The 22,240-nt window shown below is 43.2% G+C and overlaps 1 protein-coding gene across 1 annotated transcript in view; it reads left to right on the top strand.

The window, feature by feature from the left end:
• Positions 1-20,763, top strand: part of LOC121571028 (NACHT and WD repeat domain-containing protein 2) — a 67,922-nt gene extending 47,159 nt beyond the window's left edge. Inside the window, exons 5-8 of the mRNA XM_041882257.2 lie at positions 3,699-3,902; positions 5,372-5,522; positions 7,131-7,720; positions 15,015-20,763. Of these exons, the coding sequence (XP_041738191.1) occupies positions 3,699-3,902; positions 5,372-5,522; positions 7,131-7,720; positions 15,015-18,914 (4,845 nt within the window). The 3' untranslated portion in view covers positions 18,915-20,763. The remainder of the gene's footprint in view (positions 1-3,698; positions 3,903-5,371; positions 5,523-7,130; positions 7,721-15,014) is intronic.
• Positions 20,764-22,240: the final 1,477 nt, after the last annotated feature.

The following is a 22,240-nucleotide window of genomic DNA, read 5'->3' on the forward strand; positions in this document are numbered from 1 at the left end:
AGATGGTATGATTAAAACACTATTATTCTATCAAGCATGTGTGAGTGCTTGGGTTTTATATCATTTTGTATCCCTGGCCAAATGATTATAGGGAGAGAGCGGCGATGATGTTGGTGTCGCTGTTAAAGATGATAATTATGAAGATTATGGCATTCATGACAACAACCTTTAATCTCATCTATGTGAATATGTGCATACGTTCTCAATTCCATTGTTCCATGTACTAATGGCTGGAATGGAGTGGAATGGCTGGAATGAAGTGGAATGGCAGGAATGGAGTGGAATGGCTGGAATGGAGTGGAATGGCTGGAATGGTGTGGAATGGCTGGAATGGAGTGGAATGGCTGGAATGGTGTGGAATGGCTGAAATGGAGTGGAATGGCTGGAATGGAGTGAAATGGCTGGAATGGGGTGGAATGGCTGGAATGGAGTGGAATGGCTGGAATGGTGTGGAATGGCTGGAATGGAGTGGAATGGCTGGAATGGTGTGGAATGGCTGAAATGGAGTGGAATGGCTGGAATGGAGTGAAATGGCTGGAATGGGGTGGAATGGCTGGAATGGAATTGAATGGCTGGAATTGAGTATAATGGCTGGAATGGAGTGGAATGGCTGGAATGGAGTGAAATGGCTGAAATGGAGTGGAATGGCTGGAATGGAGTGTAAAGGCTGGAATGGGGTGGAATGGCTGGAATGGAGTGTAAAGGCTGGAATGGAGTACATTTCATTTCATTTCAGCCATTTAGCAGACACTCTTATCCAGAGCGACTTACAGTTTTAGTGAGTGCATATATTTTCATACTGGCCCCCCGTATGTAGAATGGCTGGAATGGAGTACAATGGCTGGAATGGAGTGTAATGGCTGGAATGGTGTGGAATGGCTGGAATGGTGTGGAATGGCTGGAATGGAGTGTAATGGCTGGAATGGTGTGGAATGGCTGGAATGGAGTGACATGGCTGGAATGGGGTGGAATGGCTGGAATGGAGTAGAATGGCTGGAATGGAGTGGAATGGCTGGAATGGAGTGAAATGGCTGGAATGGGGTGGAATAGCTGGAATGGAGTTGAATGGCTGGAATTGAGTATAATGGCTGGAATGGAGTGGAATGGCTGGAATGGAGTGAAATGGCTGAAATGGAGTGGAATGGAGTGTAAAGGCTGGAATGGGGTGGAATGGCTGGAATGGAGTGTAAAGGCTGGAATGGAGTACATTTCATTTCATTTCAGCCATTTAGCAGACACTCTTATCCAGAGCGACTTACAGTTTTAGTGAGTGCATATATTTTCATACTTGCCCCCCGTATGTAGAATGGCTGGAATGGAGTACAATGGCTGGAATGGAGTGGAATGGCTGGAATGGAGTGTAAAGGCTGGAATGGAGTGGAATGGCGTGGAATGGAGTGGAATGGCTGGAATGGAGTATAATGGCTGGAATGGTGTGGAATGGAGTGTAATGGCTGGAATGGAGTGTAAAGGCTGGAATGGTGTGGAATGCTGGAATGGAGTGTAAAGGCTGGAATGGCTGGAATGGAGTGGAATGGCTGGAATGGAGTGGAATGGCTGGAATTTACATTTTAGTCATTTAGCAGACGCTCTTATCCAGAGCGACTTACATGAGCAATTAGGGTTAAGTGCCTTGCTTAAGGGCACATCGATAGATTTTTCACCTAATCGGCTCGGGGATTAGAACCAGCGACCTTTCGGTTACTGGCACAACGCTCTTACCCACTAAGCTACCTGCCGCCCATGGTGTGGAATGGCTGGAATGGAGTGTAATGGCTGGAATGGACTGTAAAGGCTGGAATGGCTGGAATGGAGTGACATGGCTGGAATGGTGTGTAAAGGCTGGAATGGAGTAGAATGGCTGGAATGGAGTGTAAAGGCTGGAATGGCGTGGAATGGCTGGAATGGAGTGGAATGGCTGGAATGGCTGGAATGGAGTGAAATGGCTGGAATGGATTGGAATGGCTGGAATGGAGTGGAATGGCTGGAATGGCTGGAATGGAGTATAATGGCTGGAATGGAGTGGAATGGCTGGAATGGAGTGTAATGCCACCCTAGTCATAGACTGTTCTCTCTGCTACCGCACGGCAAGCGGTACCGGAGTGCCAAGTCTAGGTCCAAAAGACTTCTCAACAGCTTCTACCCCCAAGCCATAAGACTCCTGAACAGCTAATCATGGCTACCCGGACTATTTGCACTGCCCCCCCACCCCATCCTTTTTACGCTGCTGCTACTCTGTTAAGTATTTATGCATAGTCACTTTAACTCTACCCACATGTACATATTACCTCAACTACCTCAACTAGCCGGTGCCCCCGCACATTGACTCTGCAACGGTACGTAGCCTCCCTACTGTCACTTTATTTTACTGTATATATAGCCTCCCTACTGTCACTTTATTTTACTGTATATATAGCCTCCCTACTGTCACTTTATTTTACTGTATATATAGCCTCCCTACTGTCACTTTATTTTACTTCTGCTCTTTTTTTCTCAACACTTTTTTTGTTGTTGTTTATTCTTACTTTTTTTGTTTAAAATAAATGCACTGTTGGTTAAGGGCTGTAAGTAAGCATTTCACTGCAATGTCTGCACCTGTTGTATTCGGCGCATGTGACCAATAACATTTGATTTGATTTGATTTGATTTGATTTAATGCTGGAATGGAGTGGAATGGCTGGAATGGCTGGAATGGAGTGGAATGGCTGGAATGGCTGGAATGGAGTGGAATGGCTGGAATGGAGTGGAATGGAGTGACATGGCTGGAATGGTGTGTAAAGGCTGGAATGGAGTGGAATGGAGTGACATGGTTGGAATGGTGTGTAAAGGCTGGAATGGAGTAGAATGGCTGGAATGGAGTGTAAAGGCTGGAATGGAGTGGAATGGCTGGAATGGAGTGGAATGGCTGGAATGGAGTGGAATGGCTGGAATGGAGTGGAATGGCTGGAATGGAGTATAATGGCTGGAATGGAGTGGAATGGCTGGAATGGAGTATAATGCTGGAATGGAGTGGAATGGCTGGAATGGCTGGAGTGGAGTTTAATGGCTGGAATGGAGTGGAATGGCTGAAATGGAGTGGAATGGCTGGAATGGAGTGAATGGAATGTTTAATAACGTTTGATACCATTCCATTCACTCCATGCCAGCCATTATTATCAGCCGTCCTCCCCTCAGCAGCCTCCACTGACCGACGGACATACCCATACTCCCATTATTTCATTCCATTCGATTAATTTCCATTCAAAGCAGTTACCCCACACATTGAGAAGGAACACATACAAATTAAAGCGATACAATCCTGATGCACATCGGCTTTCACTGGATGGCCCTGACCATTTACTCTGCCTCGATGTGTGCCTAGTGCATGTGTGTGTGTGTGTTCGCGTGTGCGTGTGTATGTGTGTGCACGTGAACTCTAAGCTGAGGCTGACATACCAATAGATACACCCACATGTCCGGCATTGAGCAGGCCGGTACACAGGACACAAATGAAAGGCTGTCGTAAGCACTTTAATCAGCACTTTAATGTGAAAATCATATTGTCTCAAAGATACTCCAAGACTGAGAGCAACTAGAAAACCTTGAAACCAATGATCATAGAAAGTCAAGCGGTGATGATGAGCGTTCTACCTCTCTCTCTCTAGCTTTCTTCCTTCCTTCCTCCCCTCATCCCTCGTCCATTCCTTCCTTCCTCCCAGGGGCTGGTGGGGGAGAAGTACGGCAGTATCCGCGTGCCAGGGGAGGTGGAGGCTCCAGAGTTTGAGATGATCCTGGATGCGGCGGTGGAAGCGGGGCTAGACACACACGTCCTGGAGGAGTGGTACTGCCGAGATGAGAACGCCGTGCCGCCAGCCTACTACCTCAAAGCCAAAGCCCAGATGTTGAAGAACTACCAAAACTCTGTAAGATCTGAACCTTTCACGGCAAATTCAACAGCATTTAAGAAATATATTATGTTGGGGGAAAATTAGCTATGCTCAGACACAGTTGTTCTGGAATGGCTGTGGCCAGGTTATCTTGGATCAAAGACTAATTGAGTAGGTAGGTCTCACTGAGACTAACCCAAGATACTGAAATATCCGTATCATAGTACATTTTAGTCATTTTAGCAGATGCTATAATACAGAGCGACAGTTAGTGCATTCATCTTAAGATAGCTAAGTGGGACAACCACATCAGCAAAGTCAGTGCTAGTAGGAAAAAAATAAAAATATGGACAGCCAAAACTTTGTTCAGTATCATATTTACATTGGAAAAGGGAGCTCTTCTGCTCTGTTTTAGTCTAAGCAAACTGTTATGCTTGAACACATGCCCTTCACATTCACAAGCTGTTTAAAGCACCTGTAATATTGGCCAGTAAAAGTCACTTGGCAACAACTCTCTCAACACTTATTTTTATACAAAACTTTAAAACTTCAAGTTGCTTCCCCCATTAGAATGTGTTGTGCTGGTGGAAAGTTTGAGACCTATAAAGATTTGCCCTGCATTTCCTTAAAAGCTTGGTACTCTTAGTGTGAGTTGGCACTAGCAGTAAACATGTCTGCGGCTATCAATGCAGCTGTCACAGTCCCCCATTTAACTACAATGCTAGGCTAGTTAGTTAAGTTAAGCATTATAAGTACGCTGTAGTGGGTAGCTAAACGTTTGTGCATGCCTGTGTGACGGTCACCATTGTAACTACAGTGCTAGCTTCTAGCGTGCTGTTTTGGCTCGCTAAACATTAGGCGCTTGTGTCACTCAATGCGGCACCTCCTCGAGGCTGGAGGGAATTGAGAAAAACATTAGGGTTGGAATCTCATTGACTTCCTCTCTCCATCACAGGAGGTTGGTGGCACCTTAATTGGGGAGGACGGCTCGTGGTAATGGCTGGAGCGGAATCGGTGGAATGGTATCAAATACATCAAACGCATGGTTTCCATGGTGTTTGATGCCATTCCATTTACTCCGTCCCAGCCGTTATTATGAGCCGTCCTCCCCTCAGCAGTCTCCACTGCTCTCCAAGGATATCTACCGTAGTTCTATTGGACCCAAAAACAATGACAATAGGATCAGCAGATATAGATGACGTGTCCACTATATAATGTCTCTATGGTCCGGTTCAGCTTGTGGAGATAATGCACTATGTTGCATCGGTTGGGCCCAAACAGCTTCATCAGTTTCTACTGTTTACCAACTCAACTTTAAGGTTCTTTCCCTTTGCCGACAAAGTTGTATAGGTCTCTGGCTTTGTTAAGACTGCCATCTAAAATCAAAAGCATACCAATTGAGCTAGCTACTTATTATTGTTTAATCTACTCTGTATGTTCCATAATGCAGAACTATGTGCCAATTTCAACATTAAAAACTCCCTTTCGCTCCCTGTCTTCCACAGATGGAATCGAGCAGTGCAGCCAAGACGAAGAACGACAAGGCGTGGAGGAACGTGTCTGAGGAGATCAAGAGGATCTTCCGTAGGTCTGTCCTGCAGCTTCAGGAGAAGGGCACCATGAAGCCTCCTCAAGCCAAGAAATTTCTCTGCTCTGGTATGAAGGCTACTCCTGTCTTCTTCTTCTTCTTCTTCTTCTTCTTCTTCTTCTTCTTCTTCTTCTTCTTCTTCTTCTTCTTCTTCTTCTTCTTCTTCTTCTTCTATGGTGTTGCACCATGAAACTCAGTATAGTATATTGTGTTATTCAGTGCTGTGGTGTTTTCTTGTTTTACATAATTGTGTTCATTGAGCTATACTGTACTACCAAGATATGTGTGTGTGCATTAATTTTACCTCCTAAAACATTTAACCTTGGAAGGCTTTAGTTAAATCAGTTAAACAATAATATGCCATTTAGCAGACGCTTTTATCCAAAGCAACTTACAGTCACGCATGCATTTTTGTGTATGGGTGGTCCTGGGGATCGAACCCACTACCTTGGCATTACAAGCACCGTGCTCTACCAGCTGAGCTACAGAGGACCGCAGTATTGTGATAATTTTTGTTGTAGCAATCGGTTTTCCTCATGAGCTAATGTACCGTCAGAGAGTCCTACAGAGATAAACCTGCACATGCAGCCCAGATATAACCCTCAAAGATGTCTCAGAATATTTATTCTTACTCTCTGTGTTTACAATTTTAAAGTAGGTCTGCCCTAGAGGGCTCCAAAAGTGTTCCAAATTGGGTCTAATTACACTAAAAGCACTGATCCAATTGGACACTATCACCCACTTTGAGGATGAAAAGAAAAGTAAGTATATTCCCGGTATCTGCACGGTGCATCTCTCTGTAGCCTTTCTAGGCTGATGTTCTGTATGTACTGGTGTCATGGGTGCCCTCTGGGTTTCTTTTGTAGGCCATGTGTTTGTAGCCAGAGAGAAAGCAGCAACACTGTTAGCAGCAGCCTGCTTTGTAATGAATATAATACATGGGGAGTTTTTTTTTTGGGGGGTTGTTTCTGACTATGTTCCCCTGCTGAGCCGTATACGATCTGGACATTCACAAATTCACACAAAGTCATTTGACTTGATTACCATGCAGATTTCCATGTTTGATTTGTTCAAAGGCATAGCCAATGATTTTGTGTGCGGGGAAAAAAATACATTCAGTATGCCAGTTAATTGACTATACCGAGCTTCAAACGGCGTTTCTCTCCACTTCTTTTCTCTCTTGTCTTTTCTTACAGTCACTTCTATAGCACGCTGCAGTGAGAGCGATACTACACAGGAGATGCTGGCAGAGTTTCAGTAGAGCTGGCTCTTTGGGGGGCTGTGATAAGGCTGCAATGCTAGTTATGTGATTGTATCAACCATCTTTCTCCTCAAACAAGGCTTAGGGGGAAAACATATATAATCGCAGACTAAAGACAGGCTTAAAAAAGACTGCCAGAATCTGTGCGGCTTTACTTAAAGACTCCCAAGTCTTCCAAGTCTGTTTTTGAAGACAAGCTTAGGAGCCCACAACAGCAGCCAGTGCCGGCCTTTTGAAGCCTGTAGCATGGCAACAGGAACAATAACTCACATAACTTTGAACAATATTAAGACTCCAACTCATGTGTGGGTTAGCCTAACTCCTCAGAAATATTATATAGCAAGTTTCTTCAGGGTTAAAATGTTCTAACTTTGAATTGATTCGTTGATTGTTTGTTTTCCTCCCGTTTTTCCAGCCTTGGAGGACGAACTGGACTTCGCCTTGGGCAAACAAACGCCTGCCTTCCTCAAGAAGTGTGTCTGCTACATCCGCAAGATCTCCAACTTCGACCGGCACGCCAAGCTCCCAGAGATGGCCAAGTACATGGACATCGTCGTCTCAGAGGACCGCGTAATGCGTAACCAGGAAGCCTACGAACGTCTTTTAAAGGTGCGGGACGAGTTTATCCCCACCGTGGTGGCCTCATCCAACCTCCGCGTCTACTCCTCTGTGACGCACTGCGACATGAAGCTGGGCTACTCCCAGGAGGTGGAGAGCCACTACGTCGAAGGCTTGTGTAAACAGTTCTACGAGGATATGGTGGACATCATTCAGGCCACGGTCCAGCAGAACTTTGACACAGAGACGGACCCTCTGTACGACGAGATCCTTCAGCACCTGTCCCTGTGTAAGAACTTCTCGGCCTTCTACGATTATAAGAGCGAGACCCTGGACCTGGTGCAGGAGTATCTGCTGCCGTCTAAGGGGAGCAGGATGAGCCCCCTGGTGGTCTACGGTGGGCCGTGCACGGGGAAAACACTACTGCTAGCCGAGGTGGCCAAACAGGTGAGAGACATGCCACTGCTGGTGGGGTGGACTTTTAGGTCTTTGGGCTTAATGACACTTCCTGGTTTAGGATCAATTTTAGATAATAAATGAAAGGCTTTAGCAAGCACAACAGGCATTCGTGTGAGAGATAATGTGTCCGTCTGTGTTCGTCTGCTTGAGTGTGTCTGTCTGTACGTGCATGTGCCTCCTGTGTGTAAGAGTGTACAAGGGTGTTCGTCCGCTTGCTACACATGCATTATCCATCTGTGTGTGTATTTGTTTGTTGCATGTGAGTCCATCCATCAACTATGCACTTGTCCCTATCTTTGTGAATGCATGGATGTGTGCATGGATGTCCCCCGTATGCCCGCGTGCCCCTATGGGTGGGTGTGTGTCAGGTCACTGTTCACTTATTGGCCTGTCTGTTGCTTGGGCCATCTGGCTGCCTGGCCAGTCGGGCACATTAGGGTCACGTTGCAGGGATCCCACGGTGCAGTCACCCGGACCGGCTCCACCCTGCTTCTCAACCTTTATGATAGATGCCTTCGCCTCTAATAGATCACAGTTTACAGTTAATTTATCACAGGTGAAATACATTGTTCAGATTGTTGCACAGCACTTTGCTTCAAATGCATAACTCCAGCAGTTGTCACAGAGATCATAGTTAGTATAGTATAGTATAGTATAGAGATATAGTAGATATAGTAGATATAGTAGATATAGTAGATATAGTATATAGATATAGTAGATATAGTAGATATAGTATAGAGATATAGTAGATATAGTATAGAGGTATATTATATATAGTAGATATAGTAGATATAGTATAGAGATATAGTAGATATAGTAGATATAGTAGATATAGTATATAGATATAGTATATATAGTAGATATGGTATAGAGATATAGTAGATATAGTATAGAGGTATAGTATATATAGTAGATATAGTAGATATAGTAGATATAGTATAGAGATATAGTAGATATAGTATAGAGATATAGTATATATAGTAGATATAGTAGATATAGTATAGAGATATAGTAGATATAGTAGATATAGTATATAGATATAGTATATATAGTAGATATAGTATAGAGATATAGTAGATATAGTAGATATAGTATAGAGATATAGTAGATATAGTATAGAGGTATAGTATATATAGTAGATATAGTAGATATAGTATAGAGATATAGTAGATATAGTAGATATAGTAGATATAGTATATAGATATAGTATATATAGTAGATATGGTATAGAGATATAGTAAATCAAATCAAATCAAATCAAATTGTAGATATAGTATAGAGGTATAGTATATATAGTAAATATAGTAGATATAGTAGATATAGTATAGATATATAGTAGATATAGTAGATATAGTATAGAGATATAGTAGATATAGTAGATATAGTATAGAGATCCACCTCTACGCAGACGACACCATTTTGTATACATCTGGCCCTTCATTGGACACTGTGTTAACAAACCTCCAAACAAGCTTCAATGCCATACAACACTCCTTCCGTGGCCTCCCACTGCTCTTAAACGCTAGTAAAACTAAATGCATGCTCTTCAATCGAATGCTGCTTGCACCCGCCTGCCCGACTAGAATCACTACTCTCGGCGGCTCTGACTTAGAATATGTGGACAACTACAAATACCTAGGTGTCTGGTTAGACTGTAAACTCTCCTTCCAGACTCACATTAAGTATCTCCAATCCAAGGTTAAATCTTGAATCGGCTTCCTATTTCGCAACAAAGCCGCCTTCACTCATGCTGCTAAACATGCCCTCGTAAAACTGACTATCCTACCGATCCATGACTTCGGCGATGTAATTTACAAAACAGCCTCCAACACTCTACTCAGCAAATTGGATGTAGTCTATCACAGTGCCATCCATTTTGTCACCAAAGCCCCATATACTACCCACCATTGTGACCTGTACGCTCTCGTTGGCTGGCCCTCACTACATATTCGTCGCCAAACCCACTGGCTCCAGGTCATCTATAAATCTCTTCTAGGCAAATCCCCGCCTTATCTTAGCTCATTGGTCACCATAGCAACACCCACCCGTAGTATGCGTTCCAGCAGGTATATCGCACTGGTCATCCCAAAGCCAACACCTCCTTTGGTCGCCATCCTTCCAGTTCTCTGCTGCAAATGACTGGAACAAAGTGCAAAAATCTCTGAAGCTGGAGACACTTATCTCCCTCACTAACCTTAAGCATCAGTTGTCAGTGCAGCTTACCGATCACTGTACCTGTACACAGCCCATCTGCAATTAGCCCACCCAACTACCTCATCCCCATATTGTTATTTACATTGTTATTTATTTTGCTCATTTGCACCCCAGTATCTCGATTTGCACATAATCTTCTGCACATCTATCACTCCAGTGTTAATACTAAATTATAATTGTAATTATTTTGCACTATGGCCTATTTATTGCCTTACCTCCATAACTTACTACATTTGCACACACTGTATATACATTTTCTATTGTGTTATTGACTGTACGTTTTGTTTATTCCATATGTAACTGTGTTGTTGTTTTTTCCGCACTGCTTTGCTTTATCTTGGCCAGGTCGCAGTTGTAAATGAGAACTTGTTCTCAACTGGCTTACCTGGTTAAATAAAGGTTAAATAAAAAAATAAAAAAATATAGTATATAGAATAGAGATATAGTAGATATAGTATAGAGATATAGTAGATATAGTAGATATAGTATAGAGATATAGTAGATATAGTAGATATAGTATAGAGATATAGTAGATATAGTAGATATAGTAGATATAGTAGATATAGTAGATATACTATAGAGATATTTTAGATATACTAGATATAGTAGATATAGTATAGAGATATAGTAGATATAGTAGATATAGTATAGAGATATAGTAGATATAGTAGATATAGTAGATATAGTAGATATAGTATAGAGATATAGTAGATATAGTAGATATAGTAGATATAGTAGAGAGATATAGGTAGGCTCTGTCGTAGCCGGCCGCGACCGGGAGACCCATGGGCTGGCGCACAATTGGCCCAGCGTCGTCCAGGGTAGGGGAGGGAATGGCCGACGGGGATGTAGCGCAGTTGGTAGAGCATGACGTTTGCAACGCCAGGGTTGTGGGTTCGATTCCCACGGGGGGCCAGTTTGAAAAATAACAAAATAATGTATGCACTCACTAACTGTAAGTCGCTCTGGATAAGAGCGTCTGCTAAATAACTAAAATGTAAATGTAAATATAGTAGATATAGTAGATATAGTATAGAGATATACAGTGGGGAAAAAAAGTATTTAGTCAGCCACCAATTGTGCAAGTTCTCCCACTTAAAAAGATGAGAGAGGCCTGTAATTTTCATAATAGGTACACGTCAACTATGACAGACAAAATGAGAAAAATAATTCCAGAAAATCACATTGTAGGATTTTTAATGAATTTATTTGCAAATAATGGTGGAAAATAAGTATTTGGTCAATAACAAAAGTTTCTCAATACTTTGTTATATACCCTTTGTTGGCAATGACACAGGTCAAACGTTTTCTGTAAGTCTTCACAAGGTTTTCATACACTGTTGCTGGTATTTTGGCCCATTCCTCCATGCAGATCTCCTCTAGAGCAGTGATGTTTTGGGGCTGTCGCTGGGCAACATGGACTTTCAACTCCCTCCAAAGATTTTCTATGGGGTTGAGATCTGGAGACTGGCTAGGCCACTCCAGGACCTTGAAATGCTTCTTACGAAGCCACTCCTTCGTTGCCCGGGCGATGTGTTTGGGATCATTGTCATGCTGAAAGACCCAGCCACGTTTCATCTTCAATGCCCTTGCTGATGGAAGGAGGTTTTCACTCAAGATCTCACGATACATGGCCCCATTCATTATTTCCTTTACACGGATCAGTCGTCCTGGTCCCTTTGCAGAAAAACAGCCCCAAAGCATGATGTTTCCACCCCTATGCTTCACAGTAGGTATGGTGTTCTTTGGATGCAACTCAGTATTCTTTGTCCTCCAAACACGACGAGTTGAGTTTTTACCAAAAAGTTATATTTTGGTTTCATCTGACCATATGACATTCTCCCAATCCTCTTCTGGATCATCCAAATGCACTCTAGCAAACTTCAGACGGGCCTGGACATGTACTGGCTTAAGCAGGGGAACACGTCTGGCACTGCAGGATTTGAGTCCCTGGCGGCGTAGTGTGTTACTGATGGTAGGCTTTGTTACTTTGGTCCCAGCTCTCTGCAGGTCATTCACTAGGTCCCCCCGTGTGGTTCTGGGATTTTTGCTCACCGTTCTTGTGATCATTTTGACCCCACGGGGTGAGATCTTGAGTGGAGCCCCAGATCGAGGGAGATTATCAGTGGTCTTGTATGTCTTCCATTTCCTAATATTTGCTCCCACAGTTGATTTCTTCAAACCAAGCTGCTTATCTAGCAGATTCAGTCTTCCCAGCCTGGTGCAGGTCTACAATTTTGTTTCTGGTGTCCTTTGACAGCTCTTTGGTCTTGGCCATAGTGGAGTTTGGAGTGTGACTGTTTGAGGTTGTGGACAGGTGTCTTTTATACTGATAACAAGTTCAAACAGGTGCCATTAATACAGGTAACGAGTGGAGGACAGAGGAGCCTCTTAAAGAAGAAGTTACAGGTCTGTGAGAGCCAGAAATCTTGCTTGTTTGTAGGTGACCAAATACTTATTTTCCACCATAATTTGCAAATAAATTCATTAAAAATCCTACAATGTGATTTTCTGGATTTTTTTTCTTCTCAATTTGTCTGTCATAGTTGACGTGTACCTATGATGAAAATTACAGGCCTCTCTCATCTTTTTAAGTGGGAGAACTTGCACAATTGGTGGCTGACTAAATACTTTTTTCCCCACTGTAGTATAGAGATATAGTATAGAGATATAGTATAGAGATATAGTATATATAGTATAGAGATATAGTAGATATAGTATAGAGATATAGTATAGAGATATAGTATAGAGATATAGTATATATAGTATAGAGATATAGTAGATATAGTATAGAGATATTGTAGATATAGTATAGAGATATAGTAGATATAGTATAGAGATATAGTATAGAGATATAGTAGATATAGTAGATATAGTATAGAGATATAGTAGATATAGTAGATATAGTATATAGATATAGTAGATATAGTATAGATATATAGTAGATATAGTATAGAGATATAGTAGATATAGTAGATATAGTATAGAGATATAGTATAGAGATATAGTATAGAGATATAGTATAGAGATATAGTAGATATAGTATAGAGATATAGTAGATATAGTAGATATAGTATAGAGATATAGTATATATAGTATAGAGATATAGTAGATATAGTAGATATAGTAGATATAGTATAGAGATATATTATAGAGATATAGTATAGAGATATAGTATATATAGTATAGAGATATAGTAGATATAGTATAGAGATATTGTAGATATAGTAGATATAGTATAGAGATATAGTAGATATAGTAGATATAGTATAGAGATATAGTATATATAGTATAGAGATATAGTAGATATAGTAGATATAGTATATAGATATAGTAGATATAGTATAGAGATATAGTAGATATAGTATAGAGATATAGTAGATATAGTATAGAGATATAGTATAGAGATATTGTAGATATAGTAGATATAGTATAGAGATATAGTATAGAGATATAGTAGATATAGTAGATATAGTATAGAGATATAGTAGATATAGTAGATATAGTATAGAGATATAGTAGATATAGTAGATATAGTAAAGATATATAGTAGATATAGTAGATATAGTATAGAGATATAGTAGATATAGTAGATATAGTATAGAGATATAGTATAGAGATATAGTAGATATAGTAGATATAGTATAGAGATATAGTAGATATAGTAGATATAGTATAGAGATATAGTAGATATAGTAGATATAGTATAGAGATATAGTAGATATAAAAATGTTTTTCTTTATTTGCTACTCCCTGCTGCTTCCTTCTGGAGTTATACATGGCCAGGATGAGTGGGGAGGTCGGCTGTGTTTTGGATGAGTTGAGTGATGGGGGGAGGGAGGGAGGGAAGGAGGGAGGGAGGGATGGGTCTGTTGACAGCATGTTGACCAGAGCAGATTTTAGTCTCTAACGCTATATCCGTCATGACGAGCTCTGAGACCTGGTGTACTCTCCTTGGAGTTGCCACGCAGATATTTAGTGTGACATTTACGCAGCGGTCAGAAATGAGGCGCCTAGATTCTACGTGCCTTGCATGTCACGTACAATAGAATCCACACAGTCCCAGTCCCACATGTAGACACACATACACACACATTTACTCTCTCTCTCACACTTTCACACAACTGCACGAACATACACACACACTGCTGTAGTCGGTCTCAGAGCCTCAAGAATTGCACCAAAGTGTCAAATTATGGTGAATGATTCTAGGAATCACAGCAGGGGGCCTTGGTGAATTATTGAATGAAACTATAAATATGGATGAAAACAGGGGAAACAGGGAGCTGTGCTGATTCATAAAATATCTCTCATGTTGGAAAAGTCATTGGATGCTTCTATCTTAGCCTGAGTGCCAGTCAGTTTGTGCTCTCTTGCCAACTCCTTATGGAATTCTCATGCAAAACATGATTTGACTTGACAATGACAATGGAGTAGACTAAATCCACAAACAGATCTGGGATCAGGCTACGTCTATCTAATTCTTGAGAATGTAAATATTTTTTCGCTTGTTGTTTTTCTGTTTACCTCATGGCCTTGGCGAAGGGAGGATAGCTTAAAATGTTCACAGGATCTCTTGAATAATGTATCAGTTCTACAAACTGAGTTCACATTCTCGCAGTTCTATTTGTAAAGTATCTGTCCCCAGGGGACAGAATACCTGGTATTGACGCAGACCTCTGTCCTCTGTACACTGCTCTAACCTTGGCATTTCTTTTTTTTTTGGCATCACATCACGCCCAGTGCTTTCCAAATAGCAATTCTAGCTCCCTCCACTTTAGTAGAGCTTTATGTTGTCTTCTGAGTCACACAGAGTAAATATAGATTGGGTAAAAAATTATTGCAAAAAAGCTAAAGCTAATTAGAAATAACACAAAACGAACAACAAAACTAGTTCCCTTACGGTGGAACACGCTTTGAGATACTTTTTGAAAAACTGTTTTATAAATGCAATCCATTATTGAAAACATGGCCTTGTATGTTTTCTCTCTCTCTCTGAGTTGTCATAGTTATTCACTCTTTCACGTATGATCCTTGAGAAAGTGACTGAATCTCTTTTCTCTCTCAGGCCTACACGTGGCTCCAGACGGAGATGGGTCCCGAGACAGACCCGGTGGTCATCGTCCGCTTTGTGGGCTCCTCAGAGTTCGCCACAAACCTGCGCACCCTCCTCCAGAGCATCTGTGAGCAGATAGCCCTCAACTACCGTTGCCTGATCCACTTCCTGCCCAACAAGATCCAGGAGATGATGGAGCTGCTGGTCAACCTCCTTGGGGAGTCCTCCTTCCACCGGCCCCTGGTCATCATCCTGGATGCCCTGGAGCAACTCTCAGAGGCTGACGAGGCCCGCAAGCTGTGGTGGCTCCCCGTCCACCTGCCTCGCACTGTCCGCATCGTGGTCTCAACATTACCCAACAAGCACGGAATCCTCCAGAAGCTCCGCTGTTTGATCCATGATGAAGGACGCTATGTACAGCTGGTGCAGCGGGACCGTAAAACCTGTAGTCAGACGCTGAAGCAGCAGCTGCTGGGGGTGAAGAGGAAGGTGACCTCGGGACAGCAGATCTATGTCAACGAAGCGCTGGCCAAGTGCACGCTACCAATGTTCGTCAATCTCATCTACCGGGAGGTGGTGCACTGGCGCTCGCACAAGGACGTGGACGACCGCTCGCTGTGCTCCACCGTGCACGAGAGCATCGAGCAGCTCTTCTACTCTGTGGAGAACAAGCTGGGGCAGCGGTTCGTGTTCAGGGCGCTGGGATACATCACTATGGCCAAGGCGGGGTTAACGGAGGTGGAGCTGGAGGATATTCTGTCACTGGATAACAGCGTGCTGGGAGATATCATGGTCAGTTCGAATCTAAAAAACCCGCTGAGGATCTCCTATGACCTAGTGGCGAGGCTGAAAGAGGAACTGGAGGGGTACCTGGTGGAGAGGCAGGTGAGAAATGTTACCCTGATGGTGTGGGCCAATAGACACCTGCACCTCATCGCCCAGAAGCTGTATCTTAGCAATGAGGAGGACGTGCACCAGATGCACAGCCTCCTGGCCGAGTACTTCCTAGGGGCGTGGTCGGGCGGCAGGAAAAAGATCTTCCACTGCGACAACAACCACTTTGCCTCACTCAACATCTCCCAACACAAGAACCCCCACCCCCAGCAGCCGTCCCACAAAGAAGCATCCGCCGAGAAGTACTCCTATGATAGGCAGACACCCGAGCAGCCCTGGGTGTTCCAGTGCAACCTCCTGGAGCCCGACATCTTCTTCGTCAACCACAGGAAGATGACAGAGCTCCTCTACCACCTGACTCGGAGTGGCCGCACGGACGACCTCATGTACGGGGTCATCATGAACTTCAGTTGGCTCTACACCATGATCAAGATAGGGCAGTTTGAAAAGGCGCTGACTGACATCGACCTAGCCTACAGCTACTCCCAGGAGAAAGAGCTCAAGTTCTTGGCCACCACGCTGCGCAGCATCAAGGTCAAAGTGATGAATAACCCAGCGTCCCTGTCTGCAGAGCTGCAGCAGAGGCTCCTCCCCGTGGTCACCTCCCTACCCAAGCTCCGACACCTCCTCCTGGAGTGCGACAAGGACGGCCCCAAGTACTGCTCCATCGTGCCCCTCCACTCCTCCATGGACGTCACCTACAGCCCTGAAAGGCTGCCCCTGTGCTCCAGCTACATGCAGATCGTGGAGATCCTGCCCACCCTGGCCCCCAACATCGTCCTTGTGGCCCTGGACGATGGGTCCGTCAGCACATGGGACGTGGAGAGCAGGCAGCTCCTCCGGCAGATAGACACGGCCCGCTCGGTTGTCCTGGGGATCAGACTAACCAGCGACGAGAAGTACCTGGTCGTTGCAACCACCAAGAACACGCTGCTCATTTATGACAACCATAAGTCCTGCCTGCTGTCCGAAGTGGACATCAAGGGCTCCAAGCACTGTGGTATCACAGGAGGGGTGGCCTTCATCAACGGATTCACGCTGGCCAGCCATCATGCCTTGGCCTGGCTAGAGGCCAGTAAAGACGTCAATGTGATCGATCTGCTCTACGGCTGGCCCCTCTACCAGTTCCACTGCTGGTACGAGGTCACCTGCGTCCAATGCTCCCCTGATGGAATGTATGCCTTCTGTGGTCAGTACCTCAACACCACGTCCATCTTCCATCTGGGCACCGGGGACAAGCTAGCCACGGTCACATCTGAGTTTTCCGGGGGATTTGTCAAGTCCATCTTAGTCCTGGACACCATTCACCAGATGGTGATGATCGATAATGAGGGGAGCCTGTCGGTGTGGAACACCAAAGAGATCACCAACCCCAAACTGATGGAAGATTATGACTGCCGGGGGGACGAGAGTGAGGTGGTGGGCATCGAGCTGTCAGAAGACCAGCGCTCCATCCTCATCTGCAAAGACAAGAGCATCGAGGTCCTGGACACCAAGTTGTGGAAGATGGCAGAGAAGTTCAAGGCCAAGCGTGCCGAGCGTTTCGTGGCTGCAGTCCTCTCCAAAAATGGCCAAAGTATCGTGGCCTCCATGGAGAACACGTCGTCCATATTTGTGTGGAGGAGGGACAGCGGGCAGTGCATGGCCAGCCTGATTGAGATCTCTGGGGCCATCATTAAACTCATAAAGTCCACCCACCACAACCTGCTCCTGTCTGTGGCCAGCAGTGGAGTGCTATCAGTCTGGGACATTGACATCATCACCGCCATGTCCAACATCGACAAAACAGGCAAGAGGATCCAGAGTTTACAGCTCTCTGGAAGGGAAGACTTTGTGTTCACCATGGACGGCTCCGAAGCCATCCACAAGTGGAACTTCAGCACGGGCTTCATCGAGACCATCTTCAAGCACGAGGGCTTGGTGGAGAACTGTGTCCTGACCTCCTCCGGGGATCTCATGGTGACGTCAGATGACAAGTGCAGCCAGTACATCTGGCACACGGCCACTGGCGAAAACATCTTCCGCATCAACGGACAGAAGATATCCCAGCTCCTGATGACCCACAACGACCAGTTTGTGGTGTCCCTCTGTGAACAAAACTGCTCCCGAGTCTGGAGGCTGGCCACCGGACACAAAGTGTGCAACATACTGGTGACCCTCCAGAATGCACTGATCACCACCGCAAACACCTTCCTGGTGGGAACTACTAAAAACAAGCTGCTCGCCGTCAGCCTCTGGTCAGGCAGTATTTCCAAGAAGTTTGTCTGTGACGACGGCATTAGCATTGTCAACTTCAAGCTCATTCCCGACTGCCCTGACTTTGTGGTCTTCATTACGTCTACAGAGACTGTGTTTATATGGAGCGTGGCGGACGAGTCAGTCTGCAGACGCGTCCAGCTGCCTACCAACTTCCTGAAAAACCTGGAGGACTTCCAGATTTCACCCAATGGGAAACTGGGCATTGTCTCTAAGGGCGACGAGAACATTAACGTGTTGGACCTTCACAGCGGGAAGCTGAGGCTCGTTCACGCCGCCGGTATCATCTGGCGGCAGAAGCTGTCCAGGGATGGGCGCTACCTGGTATACATCTGCTTCCGGAACTGCGATGAGGATGACGAGGCGGGCGTGGTGTCCAACCTGATCGTGATGCGTCTGGCGGACGGGAAGAGCATCGGGACATGCTCCCTCTACAAGACGCCCACCTTCCTCTGCCTGTCCCAGCGGGCGCTCAACATCATCATCGGCTTCGAGGACGGCAGCATCAGCACCTACACAGTGGTGGACCGCGTGGACGCCGCACTCAAAATCAAGATTGCCACGTCCAACAGCCGGCAGATCGTCAACAACGCCTCGCAGAAGGTAAGGCCCAAGTGCGGCAACCACACCTTCAAGACCATCGCCGACTGCGTGTGGAGGGAGTCCACCGAGGTCTTCTCCAGGGATAGCCCCATCAATGTGTCTGACTCAGGGGAGCCAGAGACCACCACTCCCACCAAAAAGAGTGAACTGTTGCAGTGAAGGGGGGTGGGGTTGCAGTTGACCCTTGTTTACAGCCACCTGATTCAGCTGCAGATGTCCTCTGTGTAGTCTACTATATGCTACTATAACGCTGCACTCAAGTCATGTATTACCTATAAGGTATTAGTTTAGTTTTTTTCTTCACATGATGACTGGTTAGAATATTTTTTTAAATATATGATATAAAATATATTTAATCTATTGGTTTGCCATTATGTTTCCTTTTGCATTTGAAGAACAAAGTTGTTATTTAGATTTCTCTGTTTTAGATTTCCAAAGCTATCCCAGTTAGCTTGACCAATTTACCTTAGACATGTTACTTTCTTTGCATTGTGCACATTAAGCCATAATGTCGTTCTTAATAAATGTGTATTTATTTATGTTGAATTAAATCGTAGGTACTGAACATTAAACTATATGTGTACATATCTCTTTTGGCTGCTGCAATTTGTGCAACTCCTTAAAAAAATGTTATGTTGTGCTTAATGCAATCAAAGTGAGTGCCTGGATTTTGAAATGTATTTTATTGTCGTATAGACTACTGAGAATTACGAAGATGCAGGCAATTCGTAGACACAGTATATACAGAGATACATATACTAATTTAGCATACATAATCAATTTGATTGATTTAAATTATCAAAGAAGAAAGATTATTGAGGATTAAGGTACTTTAGTGGCAGTGTTGAGTTTGAGATTATAAATCCATGTGTTCGCCATATTAACAGTTGGTCCAACTTTACCTACAGTTTCCGGTTCATGAGTTTCTCAGTATAGGGTAGCATAGTGTAGCATCTCACTGTACGCATCCACGCCTTAAACAGTCTTCTATTTTACAGCTTTTACATTCAGTGGAGTTATGTTTATTGTCTTAACATTCAGAGAGAGAGGTAAAAAGATAAGTGTTATTAGGCGAAAGTGGTGAAAGTACTGAAATGTGTTAGAATATCAACGTTTTGTGAGCGTCAGGTCAGTATTGAAGGATATTCGGGAACGATGTTCATAAAATATTCTGATTTTTTGTGTTATTTATTAGTCATATTGATAATCGTTTGTGTGTCTTTGCTCTTTAAACAGGTGTTGGTTTTTGCCTTTGGTTAACACAGTCACAGGGATTCAGAGTTGAAATTAAAGGATATCATCAGTCGTTACTAGCGTTTTGGTTTTCTATAAACCTTTTAAGGGCTATTCTGTCTAATTGTATGTATACTTCTTTTCAACAGTTGAGACGTTGGCCCACTTAAGAACTTAGCAGTATTAAGCTTGAACATATTTCAGTATTATATATTTCAAAGCAAACATTCTAAATCTAGAAATATCATACAGTGTATTTGCCAAAGTCTTAGTTTGATGTTCTGTTCCGTTAACAATGGTCCATTTGTTTTAAGGCTTGTACTTACTTACATCATGACCAAATTGTTTGAGTGTGTTACTTGATTATGTTGAACCATGATAGAGTAAATGTACTATCTTTGCTAAGACATTGAGTCCACTTGATATATTGGAATGCCAGTTTAAAGAGTATATTTGAATGTGTCCATATGGAAGCCAGTATACGGTATTATTGTATGTTATGTAACTTGAATGACTTTTAATAATGTAACATGTTTGAAACAAATAGTTGACATACTGGTAATGAATGTTTCTACGTTATTCTTTGTATGGTCAGGACTGACCTGTTTAGAGATATTTATATTTTCATAAATGTTGTACCTACATTTTGTTACAGAGTTGTTTAACTGGAATTATTCTAACAGAAAAAAAAGAAACTTATGTCTGAAGCAATATGAAATAGTGTGTATGCAATGTTTGTATGGAACATTTTAATGTAATAAAATTGTTCACTTTTTTTTTGCCTCCGGAACTTTGTCGTGCTTGTCATTGCAGTGGTCTGAGGTCGTTGGCTGATCATCTAGACCAGAGCTGGGCAACTTTAATGGGGATGGGTACCCCACATCCACACGTATGGGTGGTCCTCTGTAGCTCAATTGGTAGAGCGCGGCGCTTGTAACGTGGGTTCGATCCCCGGGACCACACATACGTAAAAAATGTATGTACACATGACTGTAAGTTGCTTTTGATAAAAGCGTCTGCTAAATGGCATATTATTATTATTATTATTATTATTATTATTATTATTATTATTATTATTATTACACATTATTATTACACCCCAAACTAATTACCATCGGTGGAAAAAGTACCCAATTGTCATACTTGAGTAAAAATAAAGATACCTTTAGAAAATGACTCAAGTAAAAGTGAAAATCCTACTTGAGTAAAATCCTAAAAGTATTTGGTTTAAAAAATACTTAAGTATCAAAATTAAATGTAATTGCTAAAATTTACTTAAGTATCAAAACTAAAAGTATAAATTTTTTCATATTCCTTACATTAAGCAAACCAGACGGCACCATTTTCTTGTTTTTTATTTATTTACTGATAGCCAGGGGCACGTTCCAACACTCTGACATAATTTACAAATGTGTTTAGTGAGTCCCCCAGATCAGAGGCAGTAGGGATGACCAGGGATGTTCTCTTGATAAGTGTGTCAATCAGACCATTTTCCTGTCCTGCTATGCATTCAAAATGTAACGAGTGTCAGGGAAAGTGTATGGAATAAAAAGTATATCATTTTCTTTAGGAATGTAGTGAAGTAAAATAAAAGTCATCAAAAATATTTAAGAGTGAAAATACCCCCCCAAAAAACTACTTAAGTAGTACTTTCAAGTATTTTTACTTAAGTACTTTACACCACTGCTAATTACAGAGTTTGTTAACCAGTGAGGGCTGGCTAGACCACACATCTAACCAGTGTGTGTCCTTACACTAGACGGTATGGCATTAGCTGCATTTACTCAGCCCAAAATAACTGTCTTATTGTGCAGCTGTATTGACACTTGAGCATAGGGGCCTCCTTTTCTCATTCCCCTCTTTTTCCATCTTTCATTATACAACCTGTGATTAGAAGGGTTTGAGTGACACCATCACCACCCTCATCTCTCTCTCTCGCTCTATCTGTCTGTCCCTCTCTCTCTCTCCCTCGCTCTGTCGCTCTCTGTCCCTCCCTCCCTCTATTTCTCTCTCTCTCTGTCCCTCTCTCTCTCTCCCTCCCTCGCTCTGTCGCTCTCTGTCCATCCCTCCCTCCCTCTATCTCTCCCTCTCTATCTCTATCTCTCCCTCTCTATCTCTTCTCTCCCTCTCTCCAGAGTACTAGAAGATTAAACCACCCAAGACTACACACATTAATCTTGCAGTGAGCTAAAGTTTTAATGAAAGCTCTTCCCTCACCTAGATAGCAGCCTCGCTGTTGGGAAAAAACAATC

Source organism: Coregonus clupeaformis, chromosome 35, assembly GCF_020615455.1.
Source record: "Coregonus clupeaformis isolate EN_2021a chromosome 35, ASM2061545v1, whole genome shotgun sequence".
Lineage (NCBI taxonomy): Eukaryota > Metazoa > Chordata > Actinopteri > Salmoniformes > Salmonidae > Coregonus > Coregonus clupeaformis.